At 38.5% G+C, this 15,958-nt stretch overlaps 5 protein-coding genes across 13 annotated transcripts; 1 reads left to right on the forward strand and 4 right to left on the reverse strand.

The window, feature by feature from the left end:
- Positions 1 to 7: 7 nt before the first annotated feature.
- Positions 8 to 3,306, reverse strand: LOC124202134 (kinetochore protein NDC80 homolog). 2 transcript variants are annotated; one of them, XM_046598426.1, is made up of 18 exons: positions 3,048 to 3,306; positions 2,928 to 2,976; positions 2,796 to 2,856; positions 2,670 to 2,730; positions 2,410 to 2,602; positions 2,222 to 2,345; positions 2,042 to 2,148; positions 1,890 to 1,977; positions 1,711 to 1,817; positions 1,515 to 1,647; positions 1,240 to 1,445; positions 1,090 to 1,167; positions 916 to 1,032; positions 777 to 857; positions 609 to 718; positions 445 to 547; positions 237 to 367; positions 8 to 172 (listed from the first exon to the last, which is right to left on the reverse strand). In XM_046598426.1, exons 1-18 carry the CDS (start codon positions 3,155 to 3,157, stop codon positions 112 to 114), a joined length of 1,920 nt encoding a protein of 639 aa, XP_046454382.1. In that variant the 5' UTR covers positions 3,158 to 3,306; the 3' UTR covers positions 8 to 111. The 2 variants fall into 2 exon arrangements, with proteins under 2 accessions (XP_046454382.1, XP_046454381.1); XM_046598425.1 differs by having other exon boundaries at positions 2,922 to 2,976; positions 3,048 to 3,303.
- A 158-nt stretch (positions 3,307 to 3,464) lies between these two features.
- LOC124202135 (Bardet-Biedl syndrome 1 protein-like) lies at positions 3,465 to 7,593 on the reverse strand. Of its 2 annotated transcripts, XM_046598427.1 has the most exons (8): positions 7,513 to 7,593; positions 5,769 to 6,150; positions 5,601 to 5,701; positions 5,406 to 5,537; positions 5,115 to 5,348; positions 4,826 to 5,054; positions 4,587 to 4,763; positions 3,465 to 4,516 (listed from the first exon to the last, which is right to left on the reverse strand). In XM_046598427.1, the coding sequence occupies exons 2-8, from the start codon at positions 6,016 to 6,018 to the stop codon at positions 4,053 to 4,055; spliced, it is 1,587 nt and encodes a 528-aa protein (XP_046454383.1). In that variant the 5' UTR covers positions 6,019 to 6,150; positions 7,513 to 7,593; the 3' UTR covers positions 3,465 to 4,052. The 2 variants fall into 2 exon arrangements, with proteins under 2 accessions (XP_046454383.1, XP_046454384.1); XM_046598428.1 differs by lacking the exon at positions 3,465 to 4,516 and having other exon boundaries at positions 4,600 to 4,763; positions 4,836 to 5,054.
- On the forward strand, positions 6,496 to 7,527 carry LOC124202138. The gene is made up of 4 exons (XM_046598432.1): positions 6,496 to 6,650; positions 6,733 to 6,972; positions 7,054 to 7,176; positions 7,247 to 7,527. Exons 1-4 carry the CDS (start codon positions 6,596 to 6,598, stop codon positions 7,462 to 7,464), a joined length of 636 nt encoding a protein of 211 aa, XP_046454388.1. The 5' UTR covers positions 6,496 to 6,595; the 3' UTR covers positions 7,465 to 7,527.
- A 95-nt stretch (positions 7,594 to 7,688) lies between the features above and the next one.
- Positions 7,689 to 11,583, reverse strand: LOC124202131 (ubiquitin-protein ligase E3A-like). Of its 6 annotated transcripts, none has more exons than XM_046598417.1 (13): positions 11,506 to 11,583; positions 11,166 to 11,432; positions 10,939 to 11,104; positions 10,751 to 10,879; positions 9,909 to 10,685; positions 9,667 to 9,837; positions 9,267 to 9,602; positions 9,135 to 9,188; positions 8,718 to 9,072; positions 8,537 to 8,649; positions 8,191 to 8,471; positions 7,995 to 8,129; positions 7,689 to 7,926 (listed from the first exon to the last, which is right to left on the reverse strand). In XM_046598417.1, exons 2-13 carry the CDS (start codon positions 11,204 to 11,206, stop codon positions 7,806 to 7,808), a joined length of 2,679 nt encoding a protein of 892 aa, XP_046454373.1. In that variant the 5' UTR covers positions 11,207 to 11,432; positions 11,506 to 11,583; the 3' UTR covers positions 7,689 to 7,805. The 6 variants fall into 6 exon arrangements, with proteins under 6 accessions (XP_046454373.1, XP_046454371.1, XP_046454370.1 ...); XM_046598415.1 differs by having other exon boundaries at positions 9,909 to 10,688; XM_046598414.1 differs by having other exon boundaries at positions 9,909 to 10,703.
- A 309-nt stretch (positions 11,584 to 11,892) lies between these two features.
- LOC124202140 (ervatamin-B-like) lies at positions 11,893 to 14,028 on the reverse strand. 2 transcript variants are annotated; one of them, XM_046598434.1, is made up of 9 exons: positions 13,861 to 14,028; positions 13,628 to 13,733; positions 13,404 to 13,547; positions 13,223 to 13,330; positions 13,094 to 13,144; positions 12,932 to 13,014; positions 12,666 to 12,789; positions 12,439 to 12,596; positions 11,893 to 12,307 (listed from the first exon to the last, which is right to left on the reverse strand). In XM_046598434.1, exons 2-9 carry the CDS (start codon positions 13,730 to 13,732, stop codon positions 12,094 to 12,096), a joined length of 987 nt encoding a protein of 328 aa, XP_046454390.1. In that variant the 5' UTR covers position 13,733; positions 13,861 to 14,028; the 3' UTR covers positions 11,893 to 12,093. The 2 variants fall into 2 exon arrangements, with proteins under 2 accessions (XP_046454390.1, XP_046454389.1); XM_046598433.1 differs by having other exon boundaries at positions 13,094 to 13,330; positions 13,861 to 13,970.
- Between the last annotated feature and the right edge of the window lie 1,930 nt (positions 14,029 to 15,958).

A 15,958-nucleotide genomic window follows, 5' to 3' on the forward strand; every position in this document is an offset into this window, starting at 1 on the left:
AAAGGGATGGGAATTCCTCTTTGTATTAAAATTACCGCGCTAAAACAACAATTTGCATTTCTTCACGTTACAAAAAAATAATTTTGGAAATTTGGCATTCCAGCTTGTTTTTTAATTTGTAAAACAGAATGAACGATTACTTGAGTTTTTTTCGAAAAAGATGTAGAAAAATCTGTTTAAAATCATTTTTATATCGAAGTTTCGCAATTACTATAAAACATGAATATTGAAATTACTTGAAATTAGGTTTGGGAATGAGAGCGTCGATAATTTCCTGTGAGACGGGACTGTTTTCGACCTGCTCTAGCACCTGGCGGAATCCATCACCTAAGCGGACAAAGTAGTCGGCAGCCATAGCTTCAATTTTCTAGAAATAAAATTATAAGAACATTTCAATCAATTATAACTATTGGGGCTTTAACATCATTAAAATCTCCTACACACCTGAAATTCGATTTCGCCATCTTTTAATTCTTGGGCATGTTTCGCCAGTGTACTTTGCAATTCTTTTTCTTGTTTGTTCATCTGAGCTTTTTGCTCTGCAAATCTGTAAACAAAAGGTATTAGCAACGTCATTTTCAAATTATACTTATTCAAAGTTTCTATACTTTTGTTGAAGCGTTTCTAATTCGTACTGCTGACGCATTTGAAGTGGATCGGAACGCGGAGCAGCGGATAAACTCTCCAGCTCAGCCAACTGAGAAAGGTACAGTCGTTCCTGCACGCCATAAATTATAAGATGATTATGCAACAACGGAAACAAGAATAGCCCTTACCATATCATCACGATCGGCTTTCACCGACTGAAGTTTTTCTTCTAGTCGAGATTTCACAAGTTCGGTGTGTTTCAATTCCATCTAAAAAAATTACGTTGGATATCGAAAGTGTAGAAAACAACGCATTTGCATTTCATACCTTAAACTGTGAGATTTCCGCCAAAATCCGCTCCTTTCTCTCGTTCAAGGCAATGCAGCGACTCTCGATATCCGACAAATTGCTTATTTTGGCTTCCAGGAAATTTTTCAGGGCTTTCTGTAAGATTTCAGTTGGTATAATATCAACAAAGAACGACAGAAAGAAGGAAATTACCTTAGGATCCATGCCTGCCGGTACAGTCATTCCCATATCCATCAGATCAACATTCAACTCACGATCAAATTTAATATCCTTGATGAAATTAATAAATCGCAATTTGATTAGATAATTTGTAGCTCTCGATACTTCTAATTTTGATCTTACCTGGGCCGCGATATTGGCAAGCTGCATTTCACGTTTCTCGACGAGTTTAGCCACTTGTTCGCGCTGCTCTGAAGCAGCAGCGTAGTCTCTTTTATTGGCAGCGATGGCAGACTTGATGCGACGAGCCTCGTCGGCGCTGACTTTACAATTCTTCGCGGCAGTATGAATTGCAACAATCTCTTTTTGTGTCAGAGCGGTTTTCTCCTCTGGGTTTTTTAAATTTTCCATTTAGTATTTCTAAGTTCGCAGTAATGGAACAGAGGAAAGAAACTTACTAATCTCTTCCAGGCGCTGGACAAGATGTCTCTCTTCATTCTGAAGCTCGTTGCAGCGCTGTTGCATCTGAACTTCTTTCGCAGAAATCTCTTCCAACCTTTGCTCTTCTTTTTTCGCCTCAGCTCTTAATTCCTGCAAATGTACACGCATATAAATTTGAGTGACAAGAACTAAAATAATAAGTTAACGAGTAACCTCGGTCTGAGAGCTTTTTTTCTCGATAGCCTTGTATTCTTCGGTTATGGCTTTTATCTGTTGTTCAAGCATTTCTGCGCGGCCCTCTTCGACTTGATGCTTCTCCACTATAAATCCATGACAATTCAACAATAATTATAAATTTTAAAGTTTCTTCAAATTTATTTATGTAAATTTACTATAGAAACGGCGGAACTCATCGGACAAATCAAAATTTACATCCATACACCAAGCGTTGTATGACTGTGTCATGATAACTAACTCCGCCTATTAAAAAAAAAAGTATTCACATATGTTAGGAAACATTGAAATAAAGAGCAAAGGCAATTACCTTTTCTAGCGATTCATCATCGTCCTGTTCTGACATAATCACTCGGATAAGATCACATAACCAACTGAGAAGACCAGCAATTTGCGAAGTCGAATGTAATGCGCCGACTAAATTTGGAAAGCGAATAAAATTGGAAATCATCTCTCAGGGCAAAATAAACACACCATAAAACACACTTACTAGAGACAAGAGCAGACTTCGCCAAGGTTCCACAATAGCCAAGATCCTTCATATTCTTTATCAGTTCATCCTCATTGAAACGAGGGGCTAATTGGTAGTTGTGATCAATGAACTGGTAAATGTACTATTTAAAAAGATATTATTTACTGTCATAATACTCAAATGTATGATAATGAATGAATAGTTACATTAAAGTATTTCATAAAGGATTGCTTGTCGATTTTTTGAATCTCCTTGTGAGTCACACTTTCAGGAAATCCACTGTCGTTTAAGAATCGAGCCACATTCTTGGCCATTTCCAAAACACAGTTTTTATCACTTAGATTTCTCGTCTCTTTTAGGTAAGGCTTAGCAGCTCCAGTTAATGTCATATTGCCACGGCTTTACACAAAAAATAATTGTCATGAATAAGGTAAACAAGGTTGAAAAAATTCATTTGATGAAATACCTTTGAGGTGTCGTACCTCCCATTTGAGGTGTTGTACCTGTAAATCGTAATGGGCCAGATTCTAAGACAAAAACACAATTACCAAATGAATAACTAATCTCTACAAAATATCGTGCAATTATATACTTGAGGGAGTCACTCCAACAGCTAAGCTCTGATCTTGTCTTTGTCCATACATCGGTTTCATCTGAAATACAACCAAAACATCCTAGTGTTATGAAACATTCAGAGGTTGACAATTTAACATATTACATATACCGCTGATGAAGCAGATGGTCTTGGAATAGAAGAAGACCTTTTATGGGCACTAGATGAGAAAATAACAAAGCATAAACAATACAATCTTTTTAGAATAAGTGTTGTTAAATTTTGCAATACCTGCTGGCCATGCTAGTGGAGAGATTAGCTACTGGTTGTTTGGCCACTACTCCTGACAGTGTTCGAATAGGCAAAGTGTTTGACGATCGCCGTCCTTGTGATCGTCTCATTTTCGATTAACAAAATTAGTACTCGTTTGAAGACGAAATTAAAAAGAAACAAATGGAAAAATATTAAAAAGGGGTTTTCAGGCAGCAAACGGTTACAGCTGAAGCCAATCATTCAAACTTCAAAGTGAATTTTTCAACAATGCATTTTCAGCGCAAGGTTGCCAAGTTGCAACACTAAGAAGAATAAGCAGCAAATCGATTGATTTTTTTTTCAGATTTTTATTATAATTTATTCTGCTTTCTGATGTTTTGCAAAAGCGTTTGGTGATTGAGTATAATTAATGGCTAATGCACGTAATAATATTAAGATACATGAGATCATTTATTCATTTGGATTAGCCACATAGACATAGCCAGTAACGTAAATTTTTCATTTCGGGGAGGTTCGAGGTTTAAACTCTCAAAAGCATTCCTGACTCCGCAAAGTAAACAATTCAAAATTTAACTTCCGTAATAAACGACATGTGAAGATCTGCGTCATTCTCTTTAGGAGTCGACATTAAATATTGACAATCAGTACAGTCGTAAAGAAGCTTGCTAAAGAATCACTGAGTCAATCCCTTCTTTTCTTTGCGTAAAAGCTAATAGCTACTCCTAATAGAGCCTAGTACAAAGCGCCTAAAAGCTTCCACATTATTTTTTGCAAGAGGATACTCTTTAGATCTAGACATCCAAGAATGACTCCACTGCTGCCTTAGTTAAGAATTTACAGGGCTTATCGCAGTGTACTGTGTGCTAATGTGCTGTCCATCAACCGGTAATATGGCGAACCGTTTATCTTTGGAATATCAATAGTTACGATAGTTATACAAGCTTCTCTCAAACATACAGTATATGTTATCATATAAGAACGGAAGAGCCATTCCGTTACTATTACTATACATTTTGCAGATATTTATATTGTTGGAGAAATATATATTTTAGCCGAAGAAACTAAAAATCCGCGAATAGTTGATTCGGAATCCGGCTCCGTGTCTTTCGTTACCATCACAATCACTTGACCGCCTTGGCTCATTGGGTCTCGGACACTAATTTTGATCCAATTTTGAGTGTTGGGCAGAAGCATTGCCAGTTTCACGCACGAGCGCTCCAACGACAGTTTGCCGTCGGTTACTTGGAGCATAACTGTTAAGTTGTCGATAACTGTCTCGCTTATATTCTGCAGGAGAAGGTGTAACATGAACCTAGATCCAGAGCCCAGTAATTTCGCTACAAGATGGACGCAGCGTTTTTCGTCCGGCACCGAATCCAGCGGTCCTACATCCGTTTTATCTACGGTATTCGACGACACATTCATCCATTCTTGTAGAGCTCGAAGATGTAACCGGCATATTCCTTCTTGAAACTGGCGATACATTTCTTGTAAACCAAATTTCAATCAGCACACATCAAAAACGGATTAATTTCAAAACTTTGATTCAATTTTTACTTTTGGGGTCTTCTTTTTCCCTCATTGTTTGATCGACAAACAACTTTGTCTTGGCTGGCCAAAGGGATTTCTTCTTGGTACTATTAGATGTTGCTGCCTTAGTTGCATTTAAATCAGTTGAAATCGGTTTGTTCGTTTTGTATCCGCGATTCAGAATTTTCACAATGAGATCTCCATCTGCTCGCAAGCGTATGTATCCGTTAAGTAAATTCACTTTGTTTGAAATATTTTAAAGTAACCTTTTGATACCATGACTAGAACACCGTCTTCTCTTCCAAATCGTCCGCACGTCATCGAGATAATACCCGTGTTGAAGCGCAACTTTTCAATCAGGATGCTTTGACGGTAGAACTGAACTTCTCCGTTGGCTAGTGAAACGGCCAGCAAAGAAATTTCCTGATTTGCCATTTCAATCCAAGTGATGGCCAAAATAAAATCGTCGACAACAATTTTCCGCAATTCTTGTCCCTAAATATGTCAAGATATAACACATCACCTTTCTAAAAAATGTTATGGGAGCTTTTATACCTGCACAGTGTAATGTTTAATCGTACGGTCGCTAGTTGCAACGGCAATGGTGACGCCGTTGAAAGCCACTTCCACTATTGACGATCTTGGAGACATAAAAGGTTTGGCCTCCATGGGCTTTTGATCGGATCGCAATATGTAGACGCCTCCGTCTGGGGTAGTGATCAAAATAACAGCTTCCACGTCATAAAACCCACTGCATTTGATGGAAGTGGGTACACCCGGAAGTTCGATCTGACGTAATTAAACATAAATTGCAGTTTCAGCCTCAATTAGAATCATCAATCTTACTCTGCTAATTGCGTTGAAGGTGTGCGGATCGATGATCAGCAGGGAATTATGTTCGGTGCCTACCAACAGTAGCGATGAAGAAGAAACGTCCGGAGTTGAGCGTGATAAGGCGGCTAGTTGAGTAATTTCAGCCTGAATGTGTTTTCAAATAGTAATACAATTATCGGCTGAAATTGAATTCCATTTCATTTTCACCTGTTCGGTATTAGTGGGGCCACCGTTTGGTATGTTGTATTTGTAATAAGGTTTGAAATTTTTGTAGATGTACAAGGATGATCCAGCACCGACAGCAATACCTGTCAGATTCACGGAGCTTAATACATTTAACAGAAAAATGATAAATTAATTGGCAGTTATTAATACCTGGAAGTGATCCATCCATACTGAACGTGCAGAGAGCGACAGCCATTTCAGGCAAGCTGATTTCACACTGCAAGTCGGTTCCGTTGAGTATCTTGAGATAGCTGAACTCGTAGCCCACCAAGAGCGCCAAAAGACGATTGGTTCCATCTTTGGCCAAGTCGTCCACCGCTAGTAGCACTACGCCGCATTCGGCTTTCAAATTTAGTGAAGAACTGTGAAAAGCGTCCAGCCAGAGTTGATTTTTCGACATTTGAAGGACTCCGCATGGGAAGCAAAACAATGACTGTTCTTGTGTTGATTATTTCGTCGCGTTGCCTTGGCAACCGTCGTATACAGGGACACCAAATGGGAGCTGGACTTTGAAGAGGGAGCATTATGAAAGCTAGAATAAAAATAGGAAAACTTGATTATAAGCCGCAACTGTTGTTTCTCCTGTTTAAAGGAATGTAACTTAAGCTCAATTTTTAGTCGACTTCAATCCTTAAATTCATTTTGTCATAAGGATTTCAAATTTTTGAGAATGCAATTTGTTTTTCTCCTATTTCGGTCTGGACATCATAGGACAGAAAACATGGGCACCTGAAAATATTATTTGTTTTTCAAAAATGAAATTTTTCCTCGTTCAAGAATGAGCCAAGATTCAAAACCCCCGTAAAGGTCAGATCTTATCAATCATAAAATTAGCCCAATCTAGGTAGATAAATGACGACATGCAAAACGTTTTATCACACTCGACACCTTTACGCAGATAAGAGAGAGCAGTCTGTGTTACACAAGATTCCATTTCATTTGCTAACGTTTACCAATCGAAGCAGAAAGTTGAAAGAATGCTTCTCGTACGGTTGGTGATCATCGCAGCCCTTTTTGTTGTGGGCTTACAAGGTAATTGTTTTCCAATTTGAAGCGACATTTAAATAACTACTTTCAACCTCCATCCTTCCATGGATACTTGGCTTCTTTCTAGCGTCTATTCAGGAATATAAAACAGTTCAGTTTGGTCACGGAAACGTCGGTTATCGAGTCGTTGAAACAGTCGAACCCATTCGAGAGAAAAGGGATACTACGACTTCAAACAGTACAATCACAAGTTCCATTTTAGAATGCTACCAGTTCACCTGGCCGGGAGTATCGGAGAACAACACGGTGCCTGACTGTGCCAGGATCAAAAAATATGTCCCTTGCTTTACGCCTTTCGTTTTTACAAGTAAATATTCCTTCAAAAAATAAAAGAATTAAAAATTATGCATACCAAAGATTAAGATGGATTCTAATTATTGCTACACAGACGACACCTCATCTCCCGAGCCCGATCCAGCTATTGTTAAGGACTACTGCGATACTAGAGGATGTAAGGTAACTTGTCCCAAGACTAATACCAATTCCTGCATTCGTTATGCGTACTATTCAGGTAAGTTGTCGTAAATTCTTCGAATTACTTTTTAGATTTGTGTAACAATATTTCATTTTTATCTCTGCAGCCGGGCAAGCCGTCAACGTTACCTATTTCTGTGGAGCTGTCCAAGACAGGACGAACGACGTCCCCTTGAAACAAGGTGGTTTTACAGATACCATGTCCGGTGGGTTAATTGTAGACGTAAATTACTGTCAAGGAAATCTGTGCAATTCCGCCAATCCTATGCAAGCCCCTATCTTTTTTATGTTTGCATTGATGGCAGCCATTGTTTTGTTTCGATAATTCGTAAAAATATACGCGTAAATTTTTCTTTAATAATAAACTATTTACCTGAACGCTCAAAAAGATTTCATTATTCCAACAATGTGTCGCCATGGAATGATTTCGGCTTTTGGCCAACCCTTTTCTATTCGGCAAAAGAGAGGGGGGGGGGGATTTCGTATATACAAAATAAACGGGGCGAGAAAGGACACCGGCAGAGAAAGATCCCGAAACTAGAGACAAGATAAAGAAGAAGACAAAGAACAGTGTAATAATTTAGCACGATTTCTTTTTAGTGACACCTTTTTGTTGCTCCTATGAACCGCTAACCAGAATACGACACACGAGATGATTTCATTATGTTAAAGCATACCGAAACCTTTCGAGTAATCAATTGCTTTCATCAGACGCTCCTTTAGTTTCTCCTTGTTATCGTACTCGGGAAGTAGAAGCACGTTATAGCACGTGTGAGCCATCGGAAGCCTAGTAAAAATTTGCGGATAGCATACATTTTAATTAATTAAATTAATTATTCATCTATCTTGTATTACCTATCTGAATCGGCTCCATTGCGAGCGATTATTAGTTTCAATCGACCTAATCCTCCGACAGGTACGCGGTCAGAACCGGTAGTAAATTGAAGCAAACGTCGTTTATCCTCGACACTTAGCTCGTGGACGACTGACCTGTAATCAAAATTAGGACATCAATAAGAATGTACATAAGGGACACTGCTGACGTGGTTACCAAAAATGTTTGATGGTTTCAGATTGAGCAGTAAATCCGCCATCGTATTCTGTGGCGTTTTGGAGTTCTTCAAAATCGAAAATATGACTACCGCAAACCAATTGTTCGACTTCTTCCGGCCGGAAGAGCGTACCCAAAGGACTTTCTTCCGTTACCATAGCAAAACCGCGACGAAAGGCTGCAAACTGCCTACCGACACACTCGTTGAGCAGATAGTCTGCGTAGAGTTCGACAAACTCACGTCGGTTTTCAAGGTTCACATTGCAACTTGCGCCATTTTCCTAATTTCCAATAAAAATAGACTTTAGCAAATAAATTTTTCACAAGCCAAATAAAATTGAAATACCTTCAAGTCATGATTGTAAACGACTCCAAACACATCTTTGTAAGATATGCTAAACGTTTGCATAAGTGTTTCTTCAATGTCAGAATCCGGGTATTCCAGAAGTTCTGTCAGACCTTTTCACGCAAAAATACAAAACTTTTAAATATAAACTTAGACTTGTTTAGAGGAAAATTAGACTTACCTTTCCAAAGAGTTGGATCGAGTTCTTGAAGGTCTTCGAATGTCCCTTTACGACCAAGAAGCTTACGATAGACAACCATAGGAAAGTGAATGTCTAGAATGATCGTGTTGTAAATAGCCAATCCGAGCATGATGCCAATCAACGTAAATTGGGCGTCACTTTCAAACGACGTAGGGTTGAACCAGAAATTGCGAGTGTCGGAGTTGAAGGCAAACATGGCGTAGTCGGGATTGAAAACTTGGTCGATGACTAACTGAAAAAACTCTTTCGACAGACCACCTTCATCAATGCCTTGCTCGCCTTCAAATTCCACCACCAATTGCTTCTTGAGATCCGAAGGATTCTCCATGGCTACCTGTTAAGTAAGTAATTAGTCAATAAGGACGTTTCCTAATTAGATCCCTGATTGAAACTTACCATTTCCAAACCAATAAGGGCATCGTCGATGACATGATCACGTCGAATTTTCAACTAGTGAAATAGGGATAGAAAAAAGTAAGTTTAGTTAGAATCTTTTTAAGAAATAGAAAACCTCTATTGGATAAATACCTTTAGATATGGATTACTTGGTTGTCCGTTCATGACGCTGTTGAAAATACTTTGACGACGTTCGCTATACATTCTGATACGGTTATCATAATAGAGACCGAGGGCTTTGGCGGCCGGTGTAAGAATGAATGGGAAGTTCATGAAACTAATCTTCAATGCATTGTTGGAAGCCGAAGGAGGGGCTTCGGAGGCAGCGGCAAAGTAGGCAAAATCACGATCCATCTCAACAACATCACTTAGCGGTTCGTTGTAGAAGTCAGCAAAAGCGACCGGAGGTTGTCGACAGTCAAGAACGTTGACTCCAAGTTCCGACATAAGTGGATCATTCTTTCTTGTCTATTTAGCAAAGTAAAAAATGGATCAAAACAAATTTTGTTTCGAAATGTCAGTCAAAGCTTACCTTGTTTTGCTTGGAACCCAACCTAGGGGAAGGATCGATTCCAAACGAAAAGACATCGAAGGAATCTTTAGAAGGATCGTCTGTTTCCATCGCGTCAACTGATGCACCAGTCAACTTACTGCTAGGTGTGGTACAAGAAAATATGTTGACGCAGTACAGTATTCGCATCACCTGTTAGACAAATTGGAAAATCAACGAATAAGAGGGGTAAGCATTGCAAAACAATATTTAAACCACTATACCTTGACACAAGCAGTAATAGTATTGTCATCATTGATGGCATAGTCTCGCCCAAAATCTCCTGATAACACTCTAAAACTAATGAGCTGTTGAAGTGTTTGGACCAGATTTCTTAGATTGGGGACACTGTGAGCCGCCCAAAATCGGACTAGAGTGGCTTGTTGGGTTAGAGGTAAAAGAGCGCAGGCGCGGCATAAGGTCGGCAAAACACTTTCAAAGTAGTCACCAGTGCCAAGCCACGGTAGTTCGAAAACAATGACGAAGACGTTGAGCAAATTGACTTCAGCTTTTTGCCTCCCGAATTTCATATCCAGTTCAATAGTTTCGCATAGAAGAATGAGGGCGTGAACTAAGGCGCTTTCGTAGTTTTGTGGCTCGATGGAGCTCAAGACTTCGAATGATCGGCGGACGCAACAGATATCAACGCTGACTTCTTGGCCAACGTCCTGGAGACGAGGTTCTGCGACGGCTTCTTGGCTGTCTTTATCTTTATCCAAATCCACCTCCATCGAGCGAAGTTGTTCTTTACTTAGCTGGCCATGTCCTAATGTAGATGTACATGAGTTGTTTCCTTGCGTAATAAAACTCTTCCCCAACAGCTCAGGATTGGCAAAGACATGTCCCAATGTGTGAACTAGCTTTGAATAGATTCCATATTCTTTGCAATTGTCAACGATCTGCTTAAAATTTGTTTCTGTCAACTTGGTTGGTTTGGAAATGCCTGATTTGTCATTTGCAGGATGGCCAGACACACTCAGAGCTGGAGGAACCCACAATCCCTGCTTCAAATTGGAAATCTAGCCTGATTAATGAGACTACTGAAATGAAACAATTGGTTAAATACTTTGAGCAATTGCTGATCAGAGATGGCACTAGTACTAGCAGGTGTAATTTCAGGAAACAATGTGCTCGGTAGTTCATTCTTGCCAGTGCCAACACAAAGCCTTCCTTTGCGGGCAAATAAATCCAGAGCCTATGCAATATAATCAATCAATGACTGGCTTCTTCTAAAATTATTTTTTATGTTGATACCTGAGCAGCAGCTTGGTTTGGAGAAAGATTTTGAACTTTTTTACTAGAGGCACAATGTTCATTGTTACAGTTTTGGTCACCACATCCTTCAGTCAGCTGGAAATAATAACGTTTGATTAACTGACGAGCTGCAACACGCTTGTCCAGTGTTTGACTGTCCCCAGCACTACCATGTCAAAAACAAACATTAGTATTGGTTACATCTAAATATTAAAATTGCCAAATACCTCAAGATATTGCCACCATCATTTTTACCATTTTCAGCCATGTTGCAATTACTTTTGGCTTAATGATTATAATTTACGTCAATGAAATCAATCGGAAGGCCGTGAGTAGTTGATAAACTTCAAGCGACCGAAAGAAAAAGGGACACAGATGACTAGCATAATGGAATTCGAGCCATTATCTGCTTACAACTTTGTACGATTCCTGATTTGGGAAAACGCGTTTTGATTGAAATTACGTTGACCAGTGGAACGTAAATAGCTCAAAACCTGCAATTAATATTGAAAACGAATTCTCGTTATTCGGGCAAATATGGCAAAAAAAATTAGCTATTTCGTTTACGCAGAGAAATTCTTTGACAACACTTCGCGCACTGAATGTGCTGCTCGACAAAAGCCCTCTATGATCGGATAGTAAAACTAAAACCTTGTGCAACTAATTTTTATTTAATTAATTTTTTGGGGGGTTCCTATGTTTAACAAAAATTCATGAGGTCTATCTTGTTTAGACTTCAGAACCTAAAGACAATTCTAACGCTCAAAGATCCGGATTAAAATTACTAGTAGTTCGTGTGATATTTTGGAATTAATTAAGACCGCCGCAGACAACTCGAATTTCGATACCTGTCGTTGAGGTGAAACAAAATGAATTTCAAACGGGGTTTTTTCGAGAAGGATCATATTTCAGACATTTCTTTATGGAGAAGCGAAAAGAATAGGCCAGAATTTCGATTTATCTATGCTGATTTATGTGTATTGTATCCCAAGTTTACCTAGTAGTTATATAAAATTAACACGCTCATCATCTAAAAGGCTGTGAGTCTGTGACCCACACAGATTTGCAGACAGTGAAACATAAATAAGAAAAATCTCCAAAAGAACTTGTTTCTTCAATGGTTGTTTACGTAGAAAAGATGACCTTTTAATGTTTTCAGACGACGGATGCAACAGCGGCTGGGTAAGTTTCGATACTGCATTTGTTAACACCCCGCTGCATTAAAATGTAGCCCGAGCTTCCCCATCCGGATCCCCATGAGTTACGAACAATCCAGTAATCAACTCCAGAAAGATTACCCCATCCTACGACAACCACACCGTGATTCACGCCCTTATTGTCGCACGCCGCATCAGTGTAAACGCCGCTCCTATTTTACAAATTGAATTGGAGAAACAGAATTTAGATGAATAACAAATTCTCATCCGACATCACAGATAATTAATAGGCTAAATAAATATTTAACAAAAAAAGTGTTTCTTTTTTTGGAAATATAGTTACTTATAAGAGTAAAAGGAGTTGATGACGGTGATAGCCACTGAAAGGGGACCGTATCTCACGAGAGCCGCTTGCATTGAGGATGGTGATTTGGATGTAACGCTACCGTACGTAGCGACTTTCGAACCAATCGTGGACGTGGAAAACTTGCAAGTTCCTTTCTGTAGATAATAAAAAGGTATAGGAAGATTTTTTCAATTAAAAAAAAAACAAACAAATCAATTACTTACAACAGCAGTGTAAGAATAGGCCGACTGTCTCGCTGATCCACTCTTTAGATATTCCCAAGCGGTTGTATACCATCCGCCGTTACAACCACCATTGTTAGGGTCGCAGTCGACCAGTTGTTGTTCGCTAATAGTGAAAATAGTTAACTATTTGAGCAAAATGTCATTTTTCAGCGATTATAAAGATTCCTGTATCGAAACGAACCTTTCTTCGCACACCACACTGACACGAAAAATGACTCAAATATATTGCTCCAAATGATAATTACCTCAAAATAACTTTTGCACCACTCTTTTTGCATTGAGCGAACTCAAGCGGCGCTATGGCAGTGAAAGCCCAACAGCTTCCGCACTGTAAATATTTTAAAAAGAAGTGAATAGTTACGAAACCAGTTTTGTTAATAATGATGGTTATCGATTGTAGAAATTACCGATCCTTGATTTTTAACTGGCGCCAAACAGGTGTTAGTTCTATAGTCCAACTGAAATGATGTAATACATTTTGATTCAATATATATGATTATAGATATAAAACGGATTTGGAAAAAAGAAATAATTACGGAAGTTGGTATCTGGCGCATAGAATCATCCAACTGCTGATCGGCAATCAGAAATCTCGAACCTGATGGAGCAACTGCCCCAGTGTAAAGTTTTTTCTCTGCTTCATCCTATTTTTTAAAAGATTGATGAACTAATAATTTCCCATTTTTTTTTAATTAAAAATATGTAACAATAACAAACCATGACAGAGAAATCATTGTGTTCTAGTTGGTATGCGGCATTCTTGTTCTTATTGTGCTTCTGGATCATTTCGTGTGTCTTAACAAAGTTTCCTTTGCGCTTTGCAGCGTCAGTGTGGGATTTGGTGTTACTCGGATGATGAGCCTTTAAATTAAGAAACAATTTGCCATGCAATAATACAGTCCCAAATCATGGCCATTATGTTTTTATCTCGGTTTTTATACCTGATATTGTTCCCATGCAGCTTCTACATCATCAGAAAGTCCCTGGACGTGAACAATACAGAAAATTGCAACTAAAGCCAATGCAACATAGCCCATTTTCGCCATTCTTATCATGTAAAGGAGTAAAAAAGTGTGCAATTCAGAAATAGACAACAGTGAAAACAATTATTTCATCTATTAACTAAAATGTTTAGTATAAAAACCAATTGTGTGCTGGTTTTAGTCCAACTTACCTTTGAAGCTTCAGTGAAAAGTAGAGATGATGACTCGATTGAACGACGAAGTACGAAGTACCTTTTGTAACTGGAATCGATCAGTTTATATACTGATATCGCGTTGACTTAAATGGTGGAAAGCAGTTGTTAATTTACTCAGCATCAGTCTATTGCGCACAGCCATATGCTACAGAATCTAGAGCACGTACGCATTCTGCTTTGGTGAACAACAGCTAACTCATTTAGTCTCATAAAAACATGCCAATATTTACTATAGCCACGAAAGCGTTCAGCCAGTATATATGACTACAATAAATCAATAGCAATCTATCTATAAAGTAAATAAACGACTATCGACACTGAATCCTATTTCACTGATGTTCTCGGATATTCTAACTGGCACACACACTCAGTTGGCACACATGGGCAGAAAGCCGAGTTGACAGACATATGTCAATTAATGACGCTTACCCAGCATTAACCCCATTAACTACTACACAAATATAGCTGCACACAATCCATCTCCCAAAATCGGTTCACCAGGTTGTTGCAGTGAAGATATCATGCTCCGGGTCACAGAATACAAAAAAAAAATGACAATTGAAGTCAGTCAGATAGGCCTAAGCGTGATTCAATATTTTAAATTTTAAATGGTAACGTGCGATTATTGTGTATGTAATTTTAGTGTAACGTTATTGTCATTACGAAATAGGATAGCAGCACTCGTTTTGGACTCGAATCGGTATAGCCAGTGGAAAAGGTAGCCAGAGTCTCCATGCCTCGAATATATACCGATAACACGTTTCTGAAAACAACACCTGATTACAGTGAATGCCTATATTGATACAGATATTTTAACAGTTGTCACAAGTGGGCAGAAACAAATATGTAGTATGCCAATAATACTACTATACTCGATTCAACTCGATTCAACTAACAAAAAGTGAATTAATAAAGCTTTCTACTGTGAAATCTAGACTAGTGATTTTATTTCAACACCGCGTTTATTAATGCTTTATGAAGAACTCAAAATTCCTTAATGTAATGTTTGTGATGTATAGGCTATATAGGCTCCGATAGGCTCCTATATTATTTGTTCTGGGCTCGGTTCCGGGGTCGTTGAATGCTGAGCGACTGAGCGTAGGTTTGTTTATTGAGAAATTCCAAATAAAGATTCACGGTTAATACCATGATCAAGTTGGTCGAAAACTTTCTAAACTCGTTTATTATAAATAACTTGAACAATTTCCGCCATTGCTCTGTTAATTGATATAAGTGATTAGTGCTATATGACTGGTTATGTAAGCTCTACGGAGGAAAGTATAAATATTCAACTATGCTAACCCAACTTGAAAATAAGTCCCCGTTGGAAGGAAACTGCTCAATGCCTATTTCATTCTTTAATTAGTCCAAATAAGGTCCTTTCAGATGTAGTGTGAACATTTCATTTATTCGAGTATTTATTCCGATGGACCTGTTTTTTCTTTGCCCTTGACAACTAATTTGCACAAGATCACATAGCAACCGTCTTTATCAGCTGTGGGAATCACTGGGAATAATATGTATAGCTATATCTGCTTTAGAACTCCTCCTGACTTTATAGGAACGCGCTATACTTATAAAACTAACACGAGATATTGGTAACGTCTAATCTGTTATTCGCAATGATCGCCCGCTGCTGTGTAATTACGTCGCCAATGTGCACGGCAAATTGGCTATCAGATATTCTCTTCGTCCTTCTGTATATATTCTAAATTATAATTAAATGTGTGTTGTCCAGGGCTGGTCGTTAGCATTCATCGTGAGTTCGTGACCGCGGAAGACAGAAAACCGGTCTTCGAAACATGGAGCCAACTCAAACGCCCTTGAGACTAGAACATCACCAAAACATCTCAGATAGCAAGGTTAGAGGTAAAATTTGAATAACTAATATTCGCTAATATTTTAAGAATAATTAAATTAAAGTAAAATTTGAAACGGATAAAAGTTCCACATGACAAGAATGAATTAGCAATTTGGCACTGCTGTGCGTAGGCCTATAAGATGGATCACATATTTCGTAATTCCATAGATTCAAATCTTGGCACAAACATGCGCTAATTGAATTGAAGATCAA

Source organism: Daphnia pulex, chromosome 9 (assembly GCF_021134715.1).
Source record: "Daphnia pulex isolate KAP4 chromosome 9, ASM2113471v1".
NCBI lineage: Eukaryota > Metazoa > Arthropoda > Branchiopoda > Diplostraca > Daphniidae > Daphnia > Daphnia pulex.